Source organism: Ovis aries, chromosome 3, assembly GCF_016772045.2.
Source record: "Ovis aries strain OAR_USU_Benz2616 breed Rambouillet chromosome 3, ARS-UI_Ramb_v3.0, whole genome shotgun sequence".
Taxonomy (NCBI): Eukaryota; Metazoa; Chordata; class Mammalia; order Artiodactyla; family Bovidae; genus Ovis; species Ovis aries.
The window spans coordinates 115,829,675-115,852,194 of record NC_056056.1 but is presented as its reverse complement, the minus strand read 5'-3'; the positions used below and the strand labels follow the sequence as shown (position 1 = coordinate 115,852,194).

Here is a 22,520-nt window from a genome sequence, read left to right as displayed (position 1 = left end):
AATTGCCTTTACTGGGGAAAAGTCCTTAATTTAGAAATAACCTTTGGATTGTTCAGAAAATAGTAGGCAATCTACGACTAGTAAGTAAAATTACATACCCTATGTAGTTACAAGGAAGAAATCCAGTATGACAGTATGATACAGTAATGTTTAAGGCAGCAATGAAATTTGGTATATTCTTCCATCTTTTTTGATGACTAGCTCTTTGGAATTAAAAACATACTCAAAACATGAATTTTCTATCTTCTCTATGTTCTATTCGTAGAGGTCTGCTCTGTATGGACAGCTCAGGGAAGGAGAAAGGAACTAAATATCAGATGGGGACTATCAGATGTATAGGAAACATATTCAGTTCAGTTCAGTTGCTCAGTTGTGTCTGACTCTTCGCAACCCCATAAATGGCAGCACTCCAGGCCTCCCTTGTCCATCACCAACTCCTGGAGATGACTCAGACTCATTTCCATCGACTCGGTGATGCCATCCAGCTATCTCATCCTCTGTCGTCCCCTTCTCCTCCTGCCCCCAATCCCTCCCAGCATCAGAGTCTTTTCCAATGAGTCAACTCTTCGCATGAGGTGGCCAAAGTACTAGAGTTTCAGCCTCAGCATCAGTCCTTCCAATGAACACCCAGGGCTGATCTCCTTTAGAATGGACTGGTTGGATCTCCTTGCAGTCCAAGGGACTCTCAAGAGTCTTCTCCAACACCACAGGTCAAAAGCATCAATTCTTCGGCGCTCAGCTTTCTTCACAGTCCAACTCTCACATCTGTACATAACCACTGGAAGAAACATAGCCTTGACTAGACGGACCTTTGTTGGCAAAGTAATGTCTCTGCTTTTGAATATGCTATCTAGGTTGGTCATAACTTGCCTTCCAAGGAGTAAGCGTCTTTTAATTTCATGGCTGCAGTCACCATCTGCAGTGATTTTGGAGCCCCCCAAAATAGTCTAACACTGTTTCCACTGTTTCTCTATCTATTTGCCATGAAGTGATGGGACCAGATGCCATGATCTTAGTTTTCTGAACGTTGAGCTTTAAGCCAAACTTTTCACTTTCATCAAGAGCCTTTTAGTTCTTCTTCACTCTGCCATTAGGATGGTGTCATCTGCATATCTGAGGTTCTTGATATTTCTCCCAGCAATCTTGATTCCAGCTTGTGCTTCTTCCAGCCCAGCATTTCTCGTGATGTACTCTGCATAGAAGTTAAATACGCAGGGTGACAATATACAGCCTTGACATACTCCTTTTCCTATTTGGACCTCAGGCATGGGGTATCTCGTCTCAGCCCAGGAAATATATTATACATTACAAATTGATAGGCTAGGTTTTTATGCTAATTTAGAGCAAATGTTTGTATGGAAATTTTAACTGAACATTGAGTTTACCTATCTTGCAGCTAGTAATTTTTATGCCCCTAACCTACATATGATAAATAGGTTTATTAACTTTCACAGCAGCTTGAAAGTATTGAAAAAGAATCTAGGCTTCTTGGGAGAGAGTGTGATAGTTGATAGTAGTGTTTTCAGTGTGGGTAAAAGGGCATGCAAATTTCCCTGTTTTAAACTAAAAATGAAAAACTTTAACCATATATAGTAGAAATCAGAATTTAGCCTTTTAGGTTCATTTGACTTTTCAGAGCAGCTCATGAAATGCTGAAGTAATACAGACACCTGTCTAGCCTGGTATAAATTCTGTTTAACTAGATATGCTATCACATTTAGGTTTCATCTCTTTCTGTTACTTTTTCTCCTCATCTGGTGGAAGTACAAAAAGCAATAAATTGCATAGGACCAGTAGGTACATGAATAAGTTGAATGGATGACAAAAATAGCCATTGAACCATATTTTGTAGGCTAATGTTTCACAGAGCACTTTTATACATTTAAGAGATGTCAGTCAGTTCACTCACTCAGTTGTTTCCGACTCTTTGTGACCCCATGGACTGTAGTACACCAGGCATCCCTGTCCATCACCAACTCCTGGAGTTTACTCAGACTCATGTCCTTTGAGTCAGCGATGCCATCCAACCATCTCATCCTTTGTTGTCCCCTTCTCCTACCGCCTTCAATCTTTCCCAGCATTACGGTCTTTGCCAATGAGTCAGTTCCTCACATCAGGTGGCCAAAATAATGGCGTTTCAGCTTCAGCATCAGTCCTTCCAATGAGTATTCAGGACTGATTTCCTTTAGGATGGGCTAGTTGGATCTCCTTACAGTGCAAGGGACTTTGGAGAATTTTCTCCAACACCACAGTTCAAAAGCATCAATTTTTTGATGCTCAGCTTTCTTTATAGTCCAGCTCTCACATCCATCCATGACTACTGGAAAAACCATAGCTTTGACTAGATGGCCCTTTGTTAGCAATAATATCTCTGCTTTTTAATATGCTGTCTACGTTGGTCATAACTTTTCTTCCAAAGTGCAAGCGTCTTTTAGTTTCATGGCTGCAGTCACCATCTGCAGTGGTGTTTTTTGATCCCCCCAAAATAAAGGCTGTCACTGTTTCTACTGTTTCCCCATCTATTTGCCATGAAGTGATGGGACTGGATGCCATGATCTTAGTTTTCTGAATGTTGAGTTTTAAGCGGTTTTCACTCTCTTCTCTTTCATCAAGAGGCTCTTTAGTTCTTCTTTACTTCCTGCCATAAGGGTGGTGTCATCTGCAAATCTGAGGTTATTCACATTTCTCCTGGCAGTCTTGATTCCAGCTTGTGCTTCATCCAGCCCAGCATTTCTCATGATGTACTCTGCATAGAAGTTAAATAGCAGGGTGACAATATACAGCCTTGATGTACCAGTCAGGGCTGGTACAATTTGGAACCAGTCTATTGTTCCATGTCCAGTTCTAACTGTTGCTTCCTGACCTGCATACAGGTTTCTCAAGAGGCAGGTCAGGTAGTCTGGTATTCCCATCTCTTTCAGAATTTTCCACAGTTTATTGTGATGTGCAAAGTCAAAGGCTTTGGCGTAGTCAACAAAGCAGAAGTAGATGTTTTTCTGGAACTCTCTTGCTGTTTCCATGATCCACCAGATGTTGGCAATTTGTTCTCTGGTTCCTCTGCCTTTTCTAAATCCAGATTGAACATCTGGAAGTTCACGGTTCACGTACTTTTGAAGTCTGGTTTGGAAGATTTTGAGCATTACTTTACTAGCGTGTGAGATGAGTGGTATTGTGCAGTAGTTTGAGCATGCTTTGATGTTGCCTTTCTGTGGGATTGGAATGAAAACTGACCTGTTCCAGTCCTGTAGCCATTGCTGAGTTTTCCAAATTTGCTGGCATAATGAGTGCAGCACTTGCACGCATCATCTTTGAGGATTTGAAATAGATCAACTAGAATTCCATCACCTCCACTAGCTTTGTTTGTAGTGATGGCACACTTGACTTCAGATTCCAGGGTGTCTGGCTGTAGATTGGTGATCACACCATCGTGTTTATCTGGGTCATGAAGATCTTTTTTGTATAGTTCTTCTGTGTATTCTTGCCACCTCTTCTTAATATCTTCTGGTTCTGTTAGGTCCACATCATTTCTGTCCAGGGTGATCACCAATCTGATCACATGGACTACAGCCTTGTCTAACTCAATGAAATTATGAGCCATGCTCAGTAGGGCCACCCAAGATGGACAGGTCATGGTGGAGAGTTCTGACTAAACGTGGTCCACTGGAGAAGGAAATGGCAAACCACTTCAGTATTCTTGCCTTGAGAACTCCATGAACAGTATGAAAAGGCAGAAAGATAGGACGCTGAAAGATGAACTCCCCAGGTCAGTAGGTGCCCAATATGCTACTGGAGAACAGTGGAGAAATAACTCCAGAAAGAACGAAGAAACAGAACCAAAGCAAAAATAACACCCAGTTGTGGATGTGACTGGTGATGGAAGTAAATCTGATACTGTAAAGAACAGTATTACATAGGGACCTGGAATGTTAGGTCCATGAATCAAGGCAAATTGGAAGTGGTCAAACAGGAGATGGCAAGAGTGAACATCAACATTTTAGGAATCAGTGAATTAAAAAGGACTGGAATGGGTGAATTTAACTCACATGACCATTATGTCTACTACTGTGGGCAAGAATCCTGTAGAAGAAACGCAGTAGCCATCATAGTCAACAAAAAAATCCAAAATGCAGTACTTGGATGCTATCTCAAAAGTGACAGAATGATCTCTGTTCATTTCCACGGCAAAACATTCAGTATCACAGTAATCCAGGTCTGTCCCGAACAGTAATGAAGAAGCTGAAGTTTAATGGTTTTGTTAAAACCTACAAGACCTTCTAGAACTAACACCCAAAAAAGATGTCCTTTTCATTATAGGGGACTGGAATGCAAGAGTGGGAAGTCAAGAAACACCTGGAGTAGCAGGCAAATTTGGCTTTAAGGTACAGAATGAAGCAGGGCAAAGGCTAATAAGGTTTTCCCAAGAGAATGCACTGGTCATAGCAAACACCCTCTTCCAACAACACAAGAGAAGACTCTACACATGGACATCACCATGGTCAATACTGAAATCAGATTGATTATCTTTTTTGTAGCCAAAGATGGAGAAGCTCTGTACAGTCAGCCAAAACAAGACCGGGAGCTGACTGTGGCTCAGATCATTACTCCTTAATAGATGCACCTCAGAATTGAGAAAAAAGTTTTTTCTGTATAAATCATCTGGAGCAATGCTGCATTAAACATGGTTAAATAGGTTTCTTCCCCCAGTACCTTACAGACCTTTTAATATGTTGCTTACCCCTCTCTTAAAGAAGAGTTAGCATGTATAGTATTTTGTACATTTATATAATCAATTCTAGAACAAACAATATAAAAATCATGTTCCAGAATTAATATTTGTTAAACTCGAATATTTATTTGATATCCTATTCTTGTCCCAGAAAATCACTGGAGTTTTTATAAAAATGAGAAAAGTATCTGTTATAACTGAATAAAAACCTTAAGACTCTAAAGAAGCAATATGAAGACAGAATATAAATTATAAAACAGGGGGGAGAAAGAGGAATATCAAGCTTTTGTGCATCATAGAAGGGAGAAAGGGCAGGTAGTCTCCTAGTTGTAATCATTTCTGTATTTGTGCATTGGTACAGATGAAGCCACATAAAATTTCAACTAAGAGAAAGTCTAAATAAGGAAATGGTAATAAACTAAATGTTTTATTTAGTGACTATTCCCTTGCCTTCCACTCTTAGAAGGACAGGTTTTTTTTTAAGTTAAAAAAAATTTTTTTTAAATTTTATTATGTGAACTTAAATCAGTACTAATATTTTCATAGAAACTGGATTTGGTAAGATAGCTCCTCAGTGAATTGCTTCCATATGATGCACTGTACCTAATTTATGGAGCTTCCCTGGTGGCTCAGATAGTTAACAATATGTGTGTAATACAGGAGACCTGTGTTCGATCCCTGGGTCAGGACAAAACATGGTCCTTGGAGAAGGAAATGGCAAATGACTCCAATATTCTTGCTTCAAGAACCTCATGAACTGCATGAAAAGGCAAAACGATATGACACCTGAAAATGAGTCCCCAGGTCAGAAGGTGTCTGATATGCTACTGGGAAAGAGCAGAGAAATAGCTCCAGAAAGAGGACTGGGTCAAAGCTGAAATGGCGCATAGTTTTGAATGTGTCTGGTGGTGAAAGTAAAGTCTGATGCTATAAAGAATAAATTTGCATAGGAACCTGGAATGTTAGGTCCATGAATCAAGGTAAATTGGATGTGGTCAAGCAGGAGATGGCAAGCGTGAACTTCGATATTTTAGGAATCTGAAATAAAATGGTCAGGAGTGGGCTAATTTAACTCAAATGACTATTACACCTACTACTGTGGGCAAGAATCAGAGTAGCTCGTAGCTTAAAAACAACAAAATGGTCTCTGTTCATTTCCAAGGCAAACCATTCACCATCACAGTAATCTAAGTCTATACCCCAAACCACTGATGCTGAAGAGCTGAAGTTGACCAGTTATACGAAGACCTACAAGACCTTCTAAGACTAACGCCAAATAGAGATGTCCTTTCATAATAGGAGATTGAAATGCAAAAGTATGAAGTCAGGAGATACCTGGAGTAATAGACAATTTTAGCCTTTGAGAACAAAAAGAAGCAGGGCAAAGGCTAACATGCTTTGCCAAGAAAACGCATTGGTCATAGCAAACACCCTCTTCCAACAACACAAAAGATGACTCTACACATGGACATTACCAGATGGTCAGTACCAAAATCAGATTGATTAGTACAATCAGTAAAAAATAAGACCTGGAGCTGACTGTGGCTCAGATCATGAGCTCTTATTGCAAAATTCAGGCTTAAATTGAAGAAAGTAGGGAAACCACTAAGGCATTTAGGTATGACCTAAATCAAATCCCTTATGATTATACAGTGGAGGAGACAAATAGATTGAAGAGATTAGATTTAATAGATAGAGTACCTGAATAACTACGGGTGGAGGTTCATAACTGTACAGGAGGCAGTGATCCAAACCATCCCAAAGAAAAAGAAATGCAAAAAGGCCACGTGCTTGTCTGAGGAGGCCTTACGACTACTGTGAAAAGAAAAAAAGAGAAAGGCAAAGGAGATGGGAAAGATATATGCAACTGAATGCAGAGCAGAAAATAGCAGGGGAGATAAGAAGGCCTTATGTGAACAATGCAGAGAAATATAGGAAAACAATAGAATGGGAAAGACTCGATATCTCTTCAGGAAAATTGGAGATACCAAAAGAACATTTCATGCAAGGGTGCACACAATAAAGGACAGAAACAGTAAGGACCTAAAAGAAGCAGAATAGATTAAGAAGAGGTGGCAAGAATAAACACACAGAAGAACTATACAAAACAGGTCTTAATTACCCAGATAACCATGGCGATTGATGGTGTGGTCACTCACCTAGAGCCAGATATCCTGGAATGCAAAGTCCAGTGGGCCTTAGGAAGCATTAGTACAAACAAAGCTAGTGGGAGTGATGGAATTCCAGCTGAGCTATTTCAGATCCTAAAAGATGATGCTATTAAATTGCTGTACTCAATATGCCAGCAAATTTGGAAAACTCAGCAGTGCCCCGGAACTGGAAAAGGTCAGTTTTCATTCCAATTCCAAAGAAAGGCCATGCCAAGAAATGTTCAAACTAACGTGCAGTTGTGCTTATTTCACACGCTAGGTAGCTAATGCTCAGTGCTCCAAATCCTTCAAGCTAGGCTTTAGCAGTATGTGAACTAAGAACTTAACAGATGTACAAGCTGGATTTAGAAAAGGCAGAGGAACCAGAGATCAAATTGGCAACATCCACTGGATCATGGAGAAAGCAAGAGAATTCCAAAAAAGTATACTTCTGCTTCATTGACTACACTAAAGCCTTTGACTGTGTGGATAACAACAAATTGTGGAGAATTCTTAAAAAGATGGGAATACCAGACCACCTTACCTGTTTCCTGAGAAACCTGTATGCCAGTCAAGAAGCAACAGTTAGAACTGGACATGAAACAACGGGCTGGTTCAAAACAGAGAGGAGTTTGTCAAGGCTGTATGTTGTCTCCCTGCTTATTTAACTTATATGCAGAGTACATCATGAGAAACACTGGGCTGGATAAATCACACATTGTAATCAGGATTTCCAGGAGAAATATCAACAACCTCAGATATGACAGAAAGCAAAGAGGAACTAAAGAGCCTCTTGATGATGGTGAAAAAGAAGAGTGAAAAAACTGACTTAAAGCTCAACATTAAAAGGCCTAAGATCATGGTGTTCAATCCTATCACTTTATGGCAAATAGATGAGAAGGTGGAAACAATGGCAGATTTTATTTTCTTGGGCTCCAGCATCACTGAGGTTGGTGATTGCAGCCATGAAATTAAAGATGCTTGTTCCTTAGAAGGAAAGGCATGACAAATCTAGACAGCATATTAAAAAGCAGAGACATCACTTTGCCCACCAAGGTCCATGTTGTCAGAGCTATGGTTTTTCCAGTAGTCATGTACGGATGTGAGGGTTGGAACATAAAGAAGGCTGAGTGCCAAAGAATTGATGCTTTTGAATTGTGCTGGAGAAGACTCTCAAGAGTCCCCTGGACACAAAGATATCAAACCAGTCAATCCTAAAGGAAATCAACCTTGAATATTCATTGGAAGGACTGATGCTGAAGCTGAAGCTCCAATACTTTGGCCACCTGATGCGAAGAGCCAACTCGTTGGAAAAGACCCTGCTGCTGGGAAAGATTGAGGGCAGGAGAAGGGAACAACAAAGGATGAGATGGTTGGATGGCATCAGCAACTCAATGGACATGATATTTGAGCAAATTCCAGGGGGTAGTGAAGGACAGGGAAGCCTCAGGTGCTGCAGTCCATGGGGTTGCAAAGAGTAGGACTCAGCATCGTGACTGAACAACGACAGTCTTATTGATAAGTATAGTCCTATATACTACTGTGATAGCAAAAACACATAATCATTCAGGATATTCTGGAAATCTAGAGGTAAAATACAATAGAAAATATGAAGTTAAAGAGGGAGGAAACTTATATCTATACGGTATAGTAGTTATTCAGCTGAATAGAGAACACAGGTGTTATTTTCTCAAAGCAGATGAGAAAAACAATTTAGGTCAAAATATAGAAGGGATTTTCATCCTTCTCTGTGTTAGTTGGATGACTCATTCAAGTAAAACACCCCCTTGAAAATTTCTTGACATACTTCCCTCTACGGCTTCTCTGTAGTTAGAGTAGAAGCATAAAGATTCAGATCTCTAGAAGTAACTAACAATAAGTAAGAGTTAATTGATGAAACTGAAATAACTAGGATGTTGAGTGAGAAGAGACTTTGTCATCTTAGGGTTAGTTACCTAAGGAGACGAATCCTAAGAATAATGAATTTTGTAGTACAGTTTTAGAGAGACAAATTCAAAAAAATTCAAGAGTTTGAATGGTGAGAAAGATGCGTTCATATGTATGAAAAAAAATTGTGAAGAAATTGTAATTAAGGTGTTTGATGATGTGTTTTACTCTTTGAACTTAGAGCTTTAAAAGAACAGATTTTTTTAAAAGGCCTGAAACAAAATTCTGAAGTTTGTCATGAATATGTGAATAATGTCAGGAAGGCTGAAGACCAGAATGAATTACAAATTGACAAAAAAAACTAAAGTTAACCCAGGAGGATTTTTTAAAAATAGCTTTTGGAGATAGAGGCATTATGATAGGTTATTGATAAACTTAATGATTCTGTCTTGTCTTTGCTTATTTAACCCGTTAGTTCATTATTTACCTTTTGACATAGATAGCATGCTTTTGAAATTGTGCATTCCTGTGACAAGATGGAACATAGGCTTCAGTTCAGTTCAGTTCAGTCCCTTAGTCATGTCTGACTCTTTGTGACCCCTAGAACCGCAGCACTCCAGGCCTCCCTGTCCATCACCAACTCCCAGAGTTTACCCAAACCCATGTCCATTGAGTCAGTGATGCCATCCAACCATCTCATCCTCTGTCGTCCCCTTCCCCTTCAGCCCTCAATCTTTCCCAGCATCACGGGCTTCTCCAATGAGTCAGTGCTTCACATCAGGTAGCCAAAGTATTGGCGTTTCAGCTTCAACATCAGTCCTTCCAATGAACACCCAGGACTGATCTCCTTTAGAATGGACTGGTTGGATCTCCTTGCAGTCCAAGAGACTCTGAAGAGTCTTCTCAAACACCACAGTTCAAAAGCATCAATTCTTGGGTGCTCAGCTTTCTTATAGTCAACTCTCACATCCATATATGACCACTGGAAAAACCATAGCCTTGACTAGACAGACCTTAGTTGACAAAGTAATGTCTCTACTTTTGAATATGTTATCTAGGTTGGTCATAACTTTGCTTCCAAGGAGTAAGTGCCTTTTAATTTCATGGCTGCAATCACCATCTCCAGTGACGTGGGAGCCCCCCAAAATAAAGTCTCACTATTTCCACTGTTTCCCCATCGATTTTCCATGAAGTGATGGGACCAGATGCCATGATCTTTGTTTTCTTTATGTTCAGCTTTAAACCAACTTTTTCACTCTCCTCTTTCACTTTCATCAAGAGGCTCTTTCATTCTTCTTCACTTTCTGCCATAAAATTGGGGTCATCTGCATATCTGAGGTTATTGATATTTCTCCCGGCAATCTTGATTCCAGCTTGTGTTTCTTCCAGTCCAGCGTTTCTCATGATGTACTCTGCATGGACGTTAAATAAGCAGGGTGACAATATACAACCTTGACATACTCTTTTTCCTATTTAGAACCAGTCTGTTGTTCCATGTCCAGTTCTAACTGTTGCTTCCTGACCTGCATACAGATTTCTCAAAAGGCAGGTCAGCTGGTCTGATATTCCCATCTCTTTCAGAATTTTCTACAGTTTATTGTGATCTACACAGTCAAAGGCTTTGGCATAGTCAATAAAGCAGAATTAGATGTTTTTCTGGAACTCCCTTGCTTTTTCAATGATTCAGCAGATGTTGGCAATATAATCTCTGGTTCCTCTGCCTTTTCTAAAACTGGTTTGAACTTCTGGAAGTTCATTGTTCATGTATTGCTGAAGCCTGGCTTGGAGAATTTTGAGCATTACTTTACTAGCGTGTGAGATGAATGCAATTGTGCTGTAGTTTGAGCATTCTTTGGCATTGCCTTTGTGATTGGAATGAAAACTCCTTTTCCAGTGCTGTGGCCATTGCTGAGTTTTCCAAATTTGCTAGCATATTGAGTGCAACACTTTCACAGCATCATCTTTCAGAATTTAAAATAGTTCAATTCCATCACCTCCACTAGCTTTGTTCATAGTGATGCTTCCTAAGGCCCACTTGACTTCGCATTCCAGGATGTCTGGCTCTAGGTGAGTGATCACACCATCGGGATTATCTAGGTCCTGAAGATCTTTTTTATATAGTTTTTCTGTGTATTCTTGCCACCTCTTCTTAATATCTTCTGCTTCTGTTAGGTCCCTACCATTTCTGTCTTTTATTGCTCCTGTCTTTGCATGACATGTTCCCTTGATATCTGTCATTTTCTTGAAGAGATCTCTAGTCTTTTCCATTCTGTTGTTTTCCTCTATTTCTTTGCACTGATCACTGGGGAAGGCTTTCTTATCTCTGCTTGTCATTCTTTGGAACTCTGCATTCAAATGGGTATGTCTTCCCTTTTCTCCTTTGCTTTTCACTTCTCTTCTTTTCACAGCTATGTGTAAAGCCTCCTCAGAGCCATTTTGCCTTTTTTTTTTTTTTTTTAACTTTTTCTTCGGGATGATCTTGATCCTTGTCTCCTGTACAATGTCACGAACCTCCGTCCATATTTCATCAGTCACTCTGTCTATCAGATCTAGCCCCTTAAATCTATTTTTGACTCCACTGTATAAACATAAGGGATTTGATTTAGGTTATATCAGAATGGTGTAATGATTTTCCCCACTTTCTTCATTTTAAGTCTGAATTTGGCAATAAGGCGTTCATGATCTTAGCCACAGTCAGCTCCCAGTCTTGTTGTTTCTGACTGTATAGAGCTTCTCCATCTTTGGCTGCAAAGAATATAATCAGTCTGATTTCAGTGTTGAACATCTGGTGATGTCCATGTGTAGAGTCTTCTCTTGTGTTGTTGGAACAGGGTGTTTGCTATGGCCGGTGTGTTCTCTTGGCAAAACTCTATTAGCCTTTGCCCTGCTTCATTCTGTACTCCAAGGCCAAGTTTACCACTTACTCCAGGTGTTTCTTGACTTCCTACTTTTGTATTCCAGTTCCCTATATGAAAAGGACATCTTTTGGGGATGTTAGTTCTCAAAGGTCTTGTAGGTCTTCACAGAACCATTCAACTTCAGCTTCTTCAGCGTTACTGGTTGGGGCATAGGCTTGGATTCCTGTGATATTGAATGGTTTGCCTTGGAAACAAACAGAGATCATTCTGTCGTTTTTGAGATTGCATCCAAGTACTGCATTTCAGACTCCTTTGTTGACTATGATGGCTACTGCATTTCTTCCTAGGCATTCCTGCCCACAGTAGTAAATATAATGGCCATCTGAGTTAAATTCATCCATTCCAGTCCATCTTAGTTCACTGATTCCTAGAATGTTGATGTTCACTCTTGCCATCTCCTGTTTGATCACCTCCAATTTGCCTTGATACATGGACCTAACATTCCAGGTTCCCATACAATATTGCTCTTTACAGCATCAGACCTTGCTTCTATTACCAGGCACATCCACAACTGGGTGTTGTCTTTGCTTTGGCTCCATCCCTTCATTCTTTCTGAAGTTATTTCTCCACTGATCTCCAGTAGCATATTGGGCACCTACTGACCTGGGGAGTTCATCTTTCAGGGTCCTATCTTTTTGCCTTTTCATACTGTTCATGGGGTTCTCGTGAACAGTGAGAAGTGGTTTGCCATTCCCTTCTCCCGTGGACCACATTCTGTCAGAACTCTCCTCCGTGACCTGTCCGTCTTGGGTGGCCCCACAGCACATGGCTTAGTTTCATTGAGTTAGACAAGCTGTGGTCCATGTGTTCAGATTGGCTAGTTGTCTGTGATTGTGGTTTCAGTCCGTTTGCCCTCTGACGTCCTCTCAGCACCTGCTGTCTTCCTTGGGTTTCTCTTACCTTGAACCAGGATATCTCTTCACGGCTTCTCCAGCAAAGAGCAGCTGCTGCTCCTTACCTTGGACGTGGGGTAGCTCCTCTTGGCCACCGCCCCGACCTTGGACGAGGGGTAGCTCCTCTCAGCCACTCCTGCACCGCGCAGCCACCGCTGCTAGGCTTAGATTTAAAATATAAAATCTAGTTAAAGATAGTACCAAATGTTATTTTCTGTATCAGAAAATCAGTGACCCAAGAGTAAGATGCTGATTTTAAAGTTCATATATGACAACACTTGAATTTTTAGAGAACTTTAAATATGAACAAAAGTATGATGTCCGCCCATAATATTTTTAGTCAGTGCAGGATGACAGTAGTGCAGGGAGTCGTGCTTCTTCACTAGTCATCTCACATCCTAACAAACTGCATTCAGTCCTAATGATGTTACCATAAAAAGATTGACAGTCTAGAGTTTAGCCATGTAACTTCACATATTATCTAGGATGATGTTGAAAGGGGCTAAGAGAAATGATATTACAAGTTTGAGAAAACAAAACTGTGGATAGGAAAACCTTTAAAAAATATATGTTAATATGAGTAGTTACAGTCTAAAAAACTATCAAACTGCATTGTTGAATTTCAGAGTGGGTGTAACCATTTTCTGATAACTCTTTTTTAAAATCCATTAAAATGTTAAACTTAAATGTTTCATTTATGTACATTCATGTGTGATTACATTCATAGGTAATGTATTTCCAACTGACGATTTTTATTTATTACTGTAGATCATACCTCACTCCTGTTAGAGATGAAGAGTCTGAATCCCAAAGAAAAGCAAGATCTAGACAAGCAAGGCAGTCTAGAAGATCAACACAGGTATATTTAATGTGTGTAATACATTAAAGTTCAGAATTATGTTTCCCCTTTTCACATTTCTGTGCAAATTTTGATCTCAGTTTATAGTTTGAATGAATCTTAAAGTATAATAGTTTTAGTAATCCTCCTGTAGCCTTTTAAATATGGCTGTGCTGTTAATATTACATTTTATCTAATTACATTTCATCTGATATTACATATGGCTACTACTGTTAAGGCATGTTTTGTATGCCTTTGTATATCTCTTTTGAGTATTTATGTTTCTATTCCTAATATAGTGTCTGATTCAGAGTATTTGATTAGTGTTAAAAATGAATCATATATGATGTCTTATAATTATTAAATAATTCTGCGTATTGGGAAGGGGTGGGAAATAAGCATTTTATGTTAGGTATTTCAAAAAGCTGATGTGGCAAGTATGAGAAAAATGTCAACTCCAGCTAATTATCATCTTCTTACCTCCTTGCCGTCTGACTCTGTCTCTTATATCTCTTTCTATCTTCCCTTTTGTGCAGTACAGGGGCTCCAAAGTCCAGATTAAACTATTTGATCCTTACCATTAGTTACATTTCAAGTTAAACTGTATTTTGTAGGATCTTGACATGTTTTTTCTGTCTTTGTACCTTTACGTCTTGAAATTCAATCTATCCTTTTGGGGACTTAACCTTCAAAAATTACCACCCTACTGAAATCTTCTCTTTGTGCATCTACATATATAAAAACTCATAAATACATGTAACTTTAATATATAAAGAGTGTATATATTGGCTTTTCCTTCTTTCAACTTCTTACGAATATTTATATTCATACGGTCAGTTCCTGTGCTATCTTGTTAATTTCTTTAATAGACAATTTCTTGCATATATTTTCTTTCTTTCCCAGTACATACTGCTGTGCTTGCTCATGATGATTCTTCATAGAGTGAATATGACTTGCTAAGTAGAAATTCTGTTTAAATTTGCAGACCAGTTCTAAACATGCATATTTGACTTCTAATACATTCATATTTAATTTAATACATTTAATTTTTAACTTAATATTTAGTATATCTTTTTTCGTGTGCAGGGGGTAACATTGACTGATCTTCAGGAAGCTGAAAAAACAATAGGGAGGAGTCGTTCCACCCGAACCAGAGAACAAGAAAATGAAGAAAAAGAGGAAAAAGAGAAACAGGATAAAGAAAAGCAGGAAGAAAAGAAGGAATCAGAAACATCTAGAGAAGATGAATATAAACAAAAGTACTCCAGAACATATGATGAGGTAATAGTATACCAGCAACACAACTAGGTCCTATGGCGTGGGTAGTTCTTGTGATTCTCAAAATGCAAGAGGTTTATTTATTAACAAACCACATGCAAATTGCTCATAAGGATTTTAACTGGAAGTCTTAATTATCTTGACATGAGTAGAACATTACTTTTTCTTTAAAATGAACTTAAATATTTTATGTTTTTATCTGTGTTTAATATTTCAAATGGGTGTTAATTCTTACATTTCACAGACTTATCAACGCTACAGACCAGTATCAACTTCAAGTTCAACCACTCCCTCCTCTTTACTTTCCACAATGAGCAGTTCACTTTATGCTTCAAGTCAGTTAAACAGGCCAAACAGTCTTGTAGGTATAACTTCTGCTTACTCCAGAGGATTAACAAAGGAAAATGAAAGAGGTAAGAACGAAAATTTGAAAGTACTTTGTTTCCTTCAGATAATTCTTTGAGTTGGTCTTTCCTAATTAATATAGTTTAACAGAAAAGAACCAACATCCTAAACTGGGACTCATTCTACCTAACCAGAAAGAATATGATGGTTGAGAATGAGAAAAGTAGAAAATAAAAACAGAAAATTGTGTGATCTATCATTGATACGTGTATCTTTATTGCCGAAGACTTAAAAAATCTTTATGTAGATCAACATAGAAAAGTTGGTATAGAAAAACTAGTGGGGTGATTATTTCTAAGAACAGTTTATTAATGTTTCAAGTCATTTCTTGCATATTATGTAGGTCACATCTTTTAACTGTTTGTTGTGAAATTGTTTTAAACAAAAATGATTTAACATATATATATAAAGTCCTTGCCAAAAAAATTATTTCTATGCTTATTTCTTGAAAAATAGGTTTCTTTTTCAGCTGTATATTGGCATGTTGATGCTATTAGCATTTCCTTTTATTGCATATAAACTTCGTATATAAACTCTAATTAACTCCTACTTTAAGAAATGGGTGCTAAATGTATTCCAACTGTAGGTATTTTATATTTTAAAAGGAAAGTCAAGTAGTATTAATCATGATAATATCAGTAGTCCTATAGGAGTAAGCTTCAGAAAATTAAATTTTTTTCAACTGCAGGCTGGCTCTTCTTTTGTTGGTCATTAAATATTTCAGTTCTTTAAACCTCTTGAGTGTGGGGCCTGTATAATGATTATAAAAATTTTGAGCCAACATTTAAATTAGGGATATTTGCATAAAAGTTCAAGTTTCTGTCTTCTTTTGAAAAGTTGGAAGATATGGCAACACTGGATCTGAATTCTCACATCAACAATTGATTAGAGCTGAAAAATAGCAGCACGCCTCCCGCCCCTGCCCTGCCAACTCTTATATGACCTGGATGACCACTGTTGATTTTGGAGTTTGAGGCCTTTGCACTAAACTAATTCTAAAAAACATTAAACCGCTCTTAATACTAGAATTTTGGAGTTTCTTTTGCTGCTTTTTCTTCACAGAAGGAGACAAGGAGCCTTCTAATGACACAGGAGCCTTTTTTTTAGCATTACTTTGCTCCATATGTCTGCTTTTTAAAGCATATTCAGAGGTTCTAATATTCTTCTAGTATGTAAGTCTCAGGATATTTTAACTATCCCAGGAAGGGAACAAATTTGAAGACTTTACATTGATTTGTTTTTAATAAAAGATAATTTTTTCCCAAGGGGGGAGAAAGGTTTGCTCTGAGATACTAAAAGAAAATTCAGTGACTGGTGCATTGATTCTGCCGCTGCATGAGGACTGGGAATGGCAGAAGTGGAAACTGATAGGTGTGTGTGCCTACTAGCCGCTCCATTGTTACAGACTGTTTGGGCATGAGAACTGTTTTCCTGGCAGACACTAATAACTAGGGCCCCATTCTCTTCATAGGATTCATTTATTTTCTCTTCAGTAAATATTATTAAATGTGTCTTTTAAGCAAAATGTTTGTTTTAAGCACTAGAAAAATGAAGTAATTAAAATTCTTGATTTTCAAGAGTGTGTCCAGTGGGAGACACAGACATGTTTAAACCAGGTGTTACAGGAGCACTGAGGGGGCAAAAATTATTTCTGATTAGAGAACTTTAGAAACTTTCACAGAGGTTGACTTAGAATTGTTTTCATATTTACTTTGCAAATACTTTCAAGATGCATTGCTGCCATATGATTGATTTTAATCCTTAACAGAGGGAGAAAAGAAAGAAGAAGAAAAAGAGGGGGAAGATAAATCACAACCTAAATCAATCAGAGAACGAAGGCGACCAAGAGAGAAGAGAAGATCTACAGGAGTTTCGTTTTGGACACAAGATGTGAGAACCTATTAAAATATACCTACTTGATATATGCTTTATCTTTCTAGGAATGTACAATAATGATTTCTTATATGCCTCAGATTATGTATTCTTCGGGTCACCACTATGTGTTTGAGCTAGTTATTTAAATGAAAAGAGTTTTTCTTTTTAAGAATAAACAACTACTCAGATTTCTGACATTACTTATAAGCAAGAGTACTGTCTCAGTATTGGAATAAAAAAATAATGGCTGCAATCTTATAAGTTTTAATTTTTTCTTCATCATCTCTATTTGCCTGACGTTGCTTTTCATTTGCAGGAGAAAGAAGAACTATGGGATAACACAGTTAATGTGAAATTTATCCTATTTCGATACAACATGTACCTCAGAAAGGCAAAATTGATTTAGTTTTCGGGGATTGTTTTTTTGTAGAAACGTTTAAACATGAAGTATATCATCCCACCCCAGATATTCATTCTTAAGTTAAATCTCTACCACTTTCCCAACTCCCAATTATTTATATTTGAAGAAAATTTTAGTAATACTATATATGTAAAAATTTCAGTATGAATTTTCAAGAGATAAGGACTCCTTTTTAAAATATTAAATTTTTATTTTTTAAAAGTAACCATAAATATTATCTTTTAATGAGTGATCATAATACCATGATCATGTTTATTTTAAATAAATTGACAATAAATCCTTAATATTGAATAGACAGTCAGTTTTAATGTCCTCCTGACCCATATTGCCTGGAGGGACCTAATTGTCCACCTGCCCTCTTGGGCATATCATCTGTCCATTTACGTAGGCCTGTGGTGGTGGTTTAGTCGCTAAGTTGTGTCCAACTCTTGTGACTCCATGGACTGTGGCCTGCCAGGCTCCTCTGTTCATGGGATTCTCCAGGCAGGAATACTGGGGTGGGTTGCCATTTCCTTCTCCAGGGGATCCTCCCAACCCAGGGATTGAACCCCAGTCTCCTTCATTGCAGACAGATTCTTTACCAATTAGGCTTCCCTGGTGGCTCAGAGGTTAAAGCATCTGCCTGCAATGAAGGAGTCTGGGGTTCGGGGTTCGATCCCTGGGTTGGGAAGATCCCCTGGAGAAGGAAATGGCAACCCACTCCAGTACTCTCACCTGGAGAATCCCGTGGATGGAGGAGGCTGGCGGGCTGCAGTCCACAAGGTCTCAGAGTCGGACAGGACTGAGCAACTTCGCTTTCACTTCCACTTTGACTCCTATTGCCATAAATGGTCTGTTGTAATTTTATTTTTTGCTGATTTGATTAGCATCCAAATAAGGACCATAAATTATTAGTTTTTTCTTTCAAGTCTCTTTTAAAAAATCAGTTACTCCTTCCATCTCTTTTTTTCTTACAATTATTTTTTAATGAACTGGGTTATATTCCTGAAGTATAGTTTAACACATTCATGTAGTTTTTTGTGTTTCCTATAAATTGGTGATTTGAGGTGTAGAAATGATTAGATTCTGGTCCAGTATTCTCTTGGCAGGGTATCTTTTTCCTTTGTCAGGAAGTACGTGATGTCTGGTTGATCTTAATTGATTGCTCAGTAATATTTTAATAATAACACTAAAGCCTATCATCTCAGCATCTTAGTAACTCTTACTACTTAAAAATTCTTACCTTTTTAATAACTTATATGTATTAGGTGTTTAACAAGCAGAGCTTTTTTATACAGTATTTCTTTTTCCCCAGTTTTATTTGGACCAGCTCTCCCTTCAAAACTCTACTTTCTAGAGTCATACACATAACTAGCATTATAATGATTGTTCCTGAGATCTGTATAGGCAGTAGTCATCTTTTTAATTTGACCTTGCATTGAGTAGTGTTCTAACCAGCCATCAGCACAGATACCCTTTCCTTTCCATAGCCTCGTGATTGAACCTTTATCAAACAGTATACAAAAATGGCTCTGTCAAAGAAAGGGTGGTGTATGGTTAGGCAAGTTATTACTAGGTTTCCTTTTTTTTTTTTTTTTTTTTGTCTTAGTTACCACTTTTCAAGACCTCTGAGCCTCCCCATTTTTTAAATTTTCAGTTCCTATTTTCTTCTGTGAAACAGTAATGCGTAAAGACAACCAGTTCATATTGTGGAATTAATACATTTATATTAATAAATAATGCTAGTAGTGGCAGCATGGATTGCTCCTGTTTGCTTAGTAACTTCAAATACCATTTTTGCTAGAAACCACATGATAGGTTGTATAAAGATCCTCTATAATCCTTAGGCCAATTCTGTAAGGTTTTTATCCCCACTGTATGGATGAGGTAACTATGACTCAGAATTTTCTTTATTAAATTTACCCTAACTCACAGAGCTGAAAATAGCTGTTCCAGTCTGAAATTGGATGATTTAGTCTTAAAGCCTGTGGTATTTTTGTTAGTGAGCCTAAACCAGATGCGTTGATTGTGTATTTCCCTTTTCTTTCAGTCCTTTGAGGTTTATTGAGTTTTTAAGCCTTTTAATAGAATATTCCCATTGGCTGAGAGTCTAGACTTTTAGCCTGCCAAGCCTTGTGTTTTCTATTTGGTGTGCTGTAAATTCCCAAGAAATTGCTAGATAGCTAAACTACCTAAACATAATAGGATTGTTATATAGATCTTAACAACCTTATAGGATAGAGCCTTTCTTACTTACGATAATGTTTCCTATTTTTGCTGCCTCATTATATTTGGACAGCTAAATAGTATCTGTTTTGACTATTAAAGTACATGCAATAACATCACAATATAAAATTGAGTATCATACTTCCACATTAAACCTCCTGCATCCTCATTCCCAGTATGAATGTGTTTCTTAAATCAGAATGTTAGGTAGATGGTCTTTCTTCACTATATATGCTAACCTAATTAGATTGTACTGTGCAGATAGAACAAGCTTCCTGTAAATGGGGTAGAAAAATTCCCACTTAAAAACCAGTTTTCTTTTTGATCCATTTCCTGTTATGTTTTCCCAAGTTATTTTAAATTATAAAAGCCTTAATATGTTTAAGTATTAACTGTCTCAAAATTATCTTTACTTTTCTAAAATAAATTGATAATCTATTTTAGAGTGATGAAAATGAACAAGAACAACAATCTGATACAGAGGAGGGATCCAATAAGAAAGAAGTTCAGGTAATTAGCATTATTTTTTGTATTTAGAAATATTTGTATTTTTAAGGGTTACTTTTTACTTTTGTTTGTATTTATTCATGTAAGACAATTACTGTACACTGTACCTGCACGCTGGGGATAGACCATCAATGGTTATCTGAAATCAGGTGTGGGGGACTGGAAAGGGGCACAAAGAGTATTTCAGAGACATAGGGAATGCTCTAGATCCTGATCGTAGAGGGTTTTTTGGGGTATACACAACCATCAAAACTCATCAAACTGTATACTCTTAAGTGGGTCTAGTTTATTGTATGTATGTTAGCCTTCAAAGTTGAAAAAAAAAAAAACACGAGAAAACAGGTTCCACTGCTATCCAAAAGTAGAATGTTCAGTAATCTTTTGTAAGCCACATAAGGCAAAGAGGGAATTACCTTACGACACATCTTGCTAATGGTTGCATGAGGTAAATTGAGATAAATTGCAGTGCACACAGTCAAAAGCTATGGCAGCTTAAACTGAGTGTAGTTCCCAGGAAGGAGCTTGGAGGTGCCCCTCTCACTCCTTAATGTGTTCTGCCTCGATAGTGGCTTGTTGCCAAACACGCTGAATGCTAGTTTCACTTTCTGCCTTTAAGCAAGGGCTACCTGTTACACCTTTGACCAAAGAAAAGTATCTAAAAGCTATCCAGAAGTAGTGCATACCTTACCAGACCCAGATTTTAGTTTTGTAAACAGCAGGGTTATTTATATTCTGGAGAAGACAATAGGTCAGTTTAACTTTCTTTACATTTGTTTAGAAATTTCGTGTCTCTAAACGACTTTTACATTCATTATCACTGCTGATCTTTCCATTAATCTTCAGGAAAAGGCTCCCTGCCTTCCAACCCCAGTACTGATTAAAGAAATTAAGGCAAGTTTGATTGACATGATTGCATAGCTATCAAATGACCCAAGTTTCTTCCCACTAGTTTTTTCCCCTTCTGTTCTCTATTGTTTGCCTCTGCACAAAGCTGACATACATGGAAGAACTTTGTTTACATAGGAGTAGATTGTACAATATGAGTTAGTCTTACTGTTTTGAATTCAAGTGTCCAGCCTGAAACGGCATTCTGGTCATATTTTCTTCATTTTGACATTCCTCCGTAAAGCTGTTAAGATTACTTTTAGTTGTCGGGATCGACAATAATGTGAAGTGACCAGAAGTTGGTTCCCTGTGCTGGGTGACTGTGGACATTACTCTTAGGGCCAAGTTTGTGTATTTTGACCCAGAAGGTACCTTTATTTTATCTTTAGGTAGCCAGACAAGTTGAAGAATCAACTACTTCCAAGGGTGAATTTTTTTGCAGGCCAAGTTTTGTAATTTTCAAACCCTTTGCCTATCAGTTGTCAGCACTTCCGCATTCACCTATGTCTCTTGTTTATTATTTTCTGTAAACTTGTCCATCATCTTCCTTGCCCAGTGATACCCTATGAATTCTCATCTTTCAAGGTGAAACAGTGGACAGATAAGCAAGAGTGAGGGAATTAGTAAACCGTCTCCAGCTGACTCTTACCACCTTATCACACAGATCCCTGGTCCCACCAGGCTGGGGTAGGAGGGGAAAGATGTTCTAGCTTCCAAGTTTCTGGTTTTGAAGCATATTGATATATGTTATATTTAAGTTTTATTGTTAAAATTATAAATGAGATACATTGAGTAGAATATTGTTTTTATGAAAATAATTTCTTAGTTCCAAACAATTTAAATAGTTTTTGTTCATTTCAAATAGAGCATTATTTAGATCTTGCTTTGTGCTAGCATTTTTTCAGTTCCAAGCAACACAAACCCAGCTTGAACTGGATTAAACAAAGATAATTTATTGTATGTCAATTATATTACACAACCCTCTATGTCAGCTTCATCCTCAGGCTGCTTTACAACATAGGACTGGAATTATAATCATTAGTTTAGGCCAGACAAGGCCCACCACTGAGATAGTTCAGCTGTTCTGCTGTGAATATGGGCTGCATACCACCTCACCTAAACTTAGTGACTGCTGTACCATGAGAGAAAGGGAGAATGGAGGTTAGGACAGCAGCTTATAGTGTCTTCTACAATAGACTAGAAAAGTGCTTCCACCAAACAGAGTTGCTCTCTTACGAAAATTTGTAGTGTCAGCCCTTGTTTTTCTGTGAAAAAATATGATCAACCCAATTCTGTGCATTTTTGAAATAGTGTTATCACTACCTAAGAAGTATTTTATAACAAAACTTTTACTCAGTTTATAGAATCCAAGTTCACCAAATTGAAAAAAATGACTCTGTAGCATATACTTTTTTGCTTCAAAGAAAAGTAAATTTTAAGTTAACCAGAAAGTTGTTAAATTTTTTGAATTGCCTTTGAAACTACTTCAGGATATAAATTTTTAAAAAATTAAGATAAAATTTGATCCAGAA

General features: G+C 37.8%; 1 protein-coding gene across 8 annotated transcripts in view; it reads left to right on the top strand.

Moving 5' to 3' along the window:
• The window catches only part of PPP1R12A (protein phosphatase 1 regulatory subunit 12A), a 169,590-nt gene that overhangs the window by 124,977 nt on the left and 22,093 nt on the right, over positions 1 to 22,520 (top strand). For all 8 annotated transcript variants that reach the window (XM_042246555.1, XM_004006214.5, XM_060412480.1 and 5 more), the window contains 5 exons: positions 13,343 to 13,433; positions 14,499 to 14,693; positions 14,935 to 15,103; positions 16,864 to 16,985; positions 20,041 to 20,106. In XM_042246555.1, the coding sequence (XP_042102489.1) occupies positions 13,343 to 13,433; positions 14,499 to 14,693; positions 14,935 to 15,103; positions 16,864 to 16,985; positions 20,041 to 20,106 (643 nt within the window). The remainder of the gene's footprint in view (positions 1 to 13,342; positions 13,434 to 14,498; positions 14,694 to 14,934; positions 15,104 to 16,863; positions 16,986 to 20,040; positions 20,107 to 22,520) is intronic.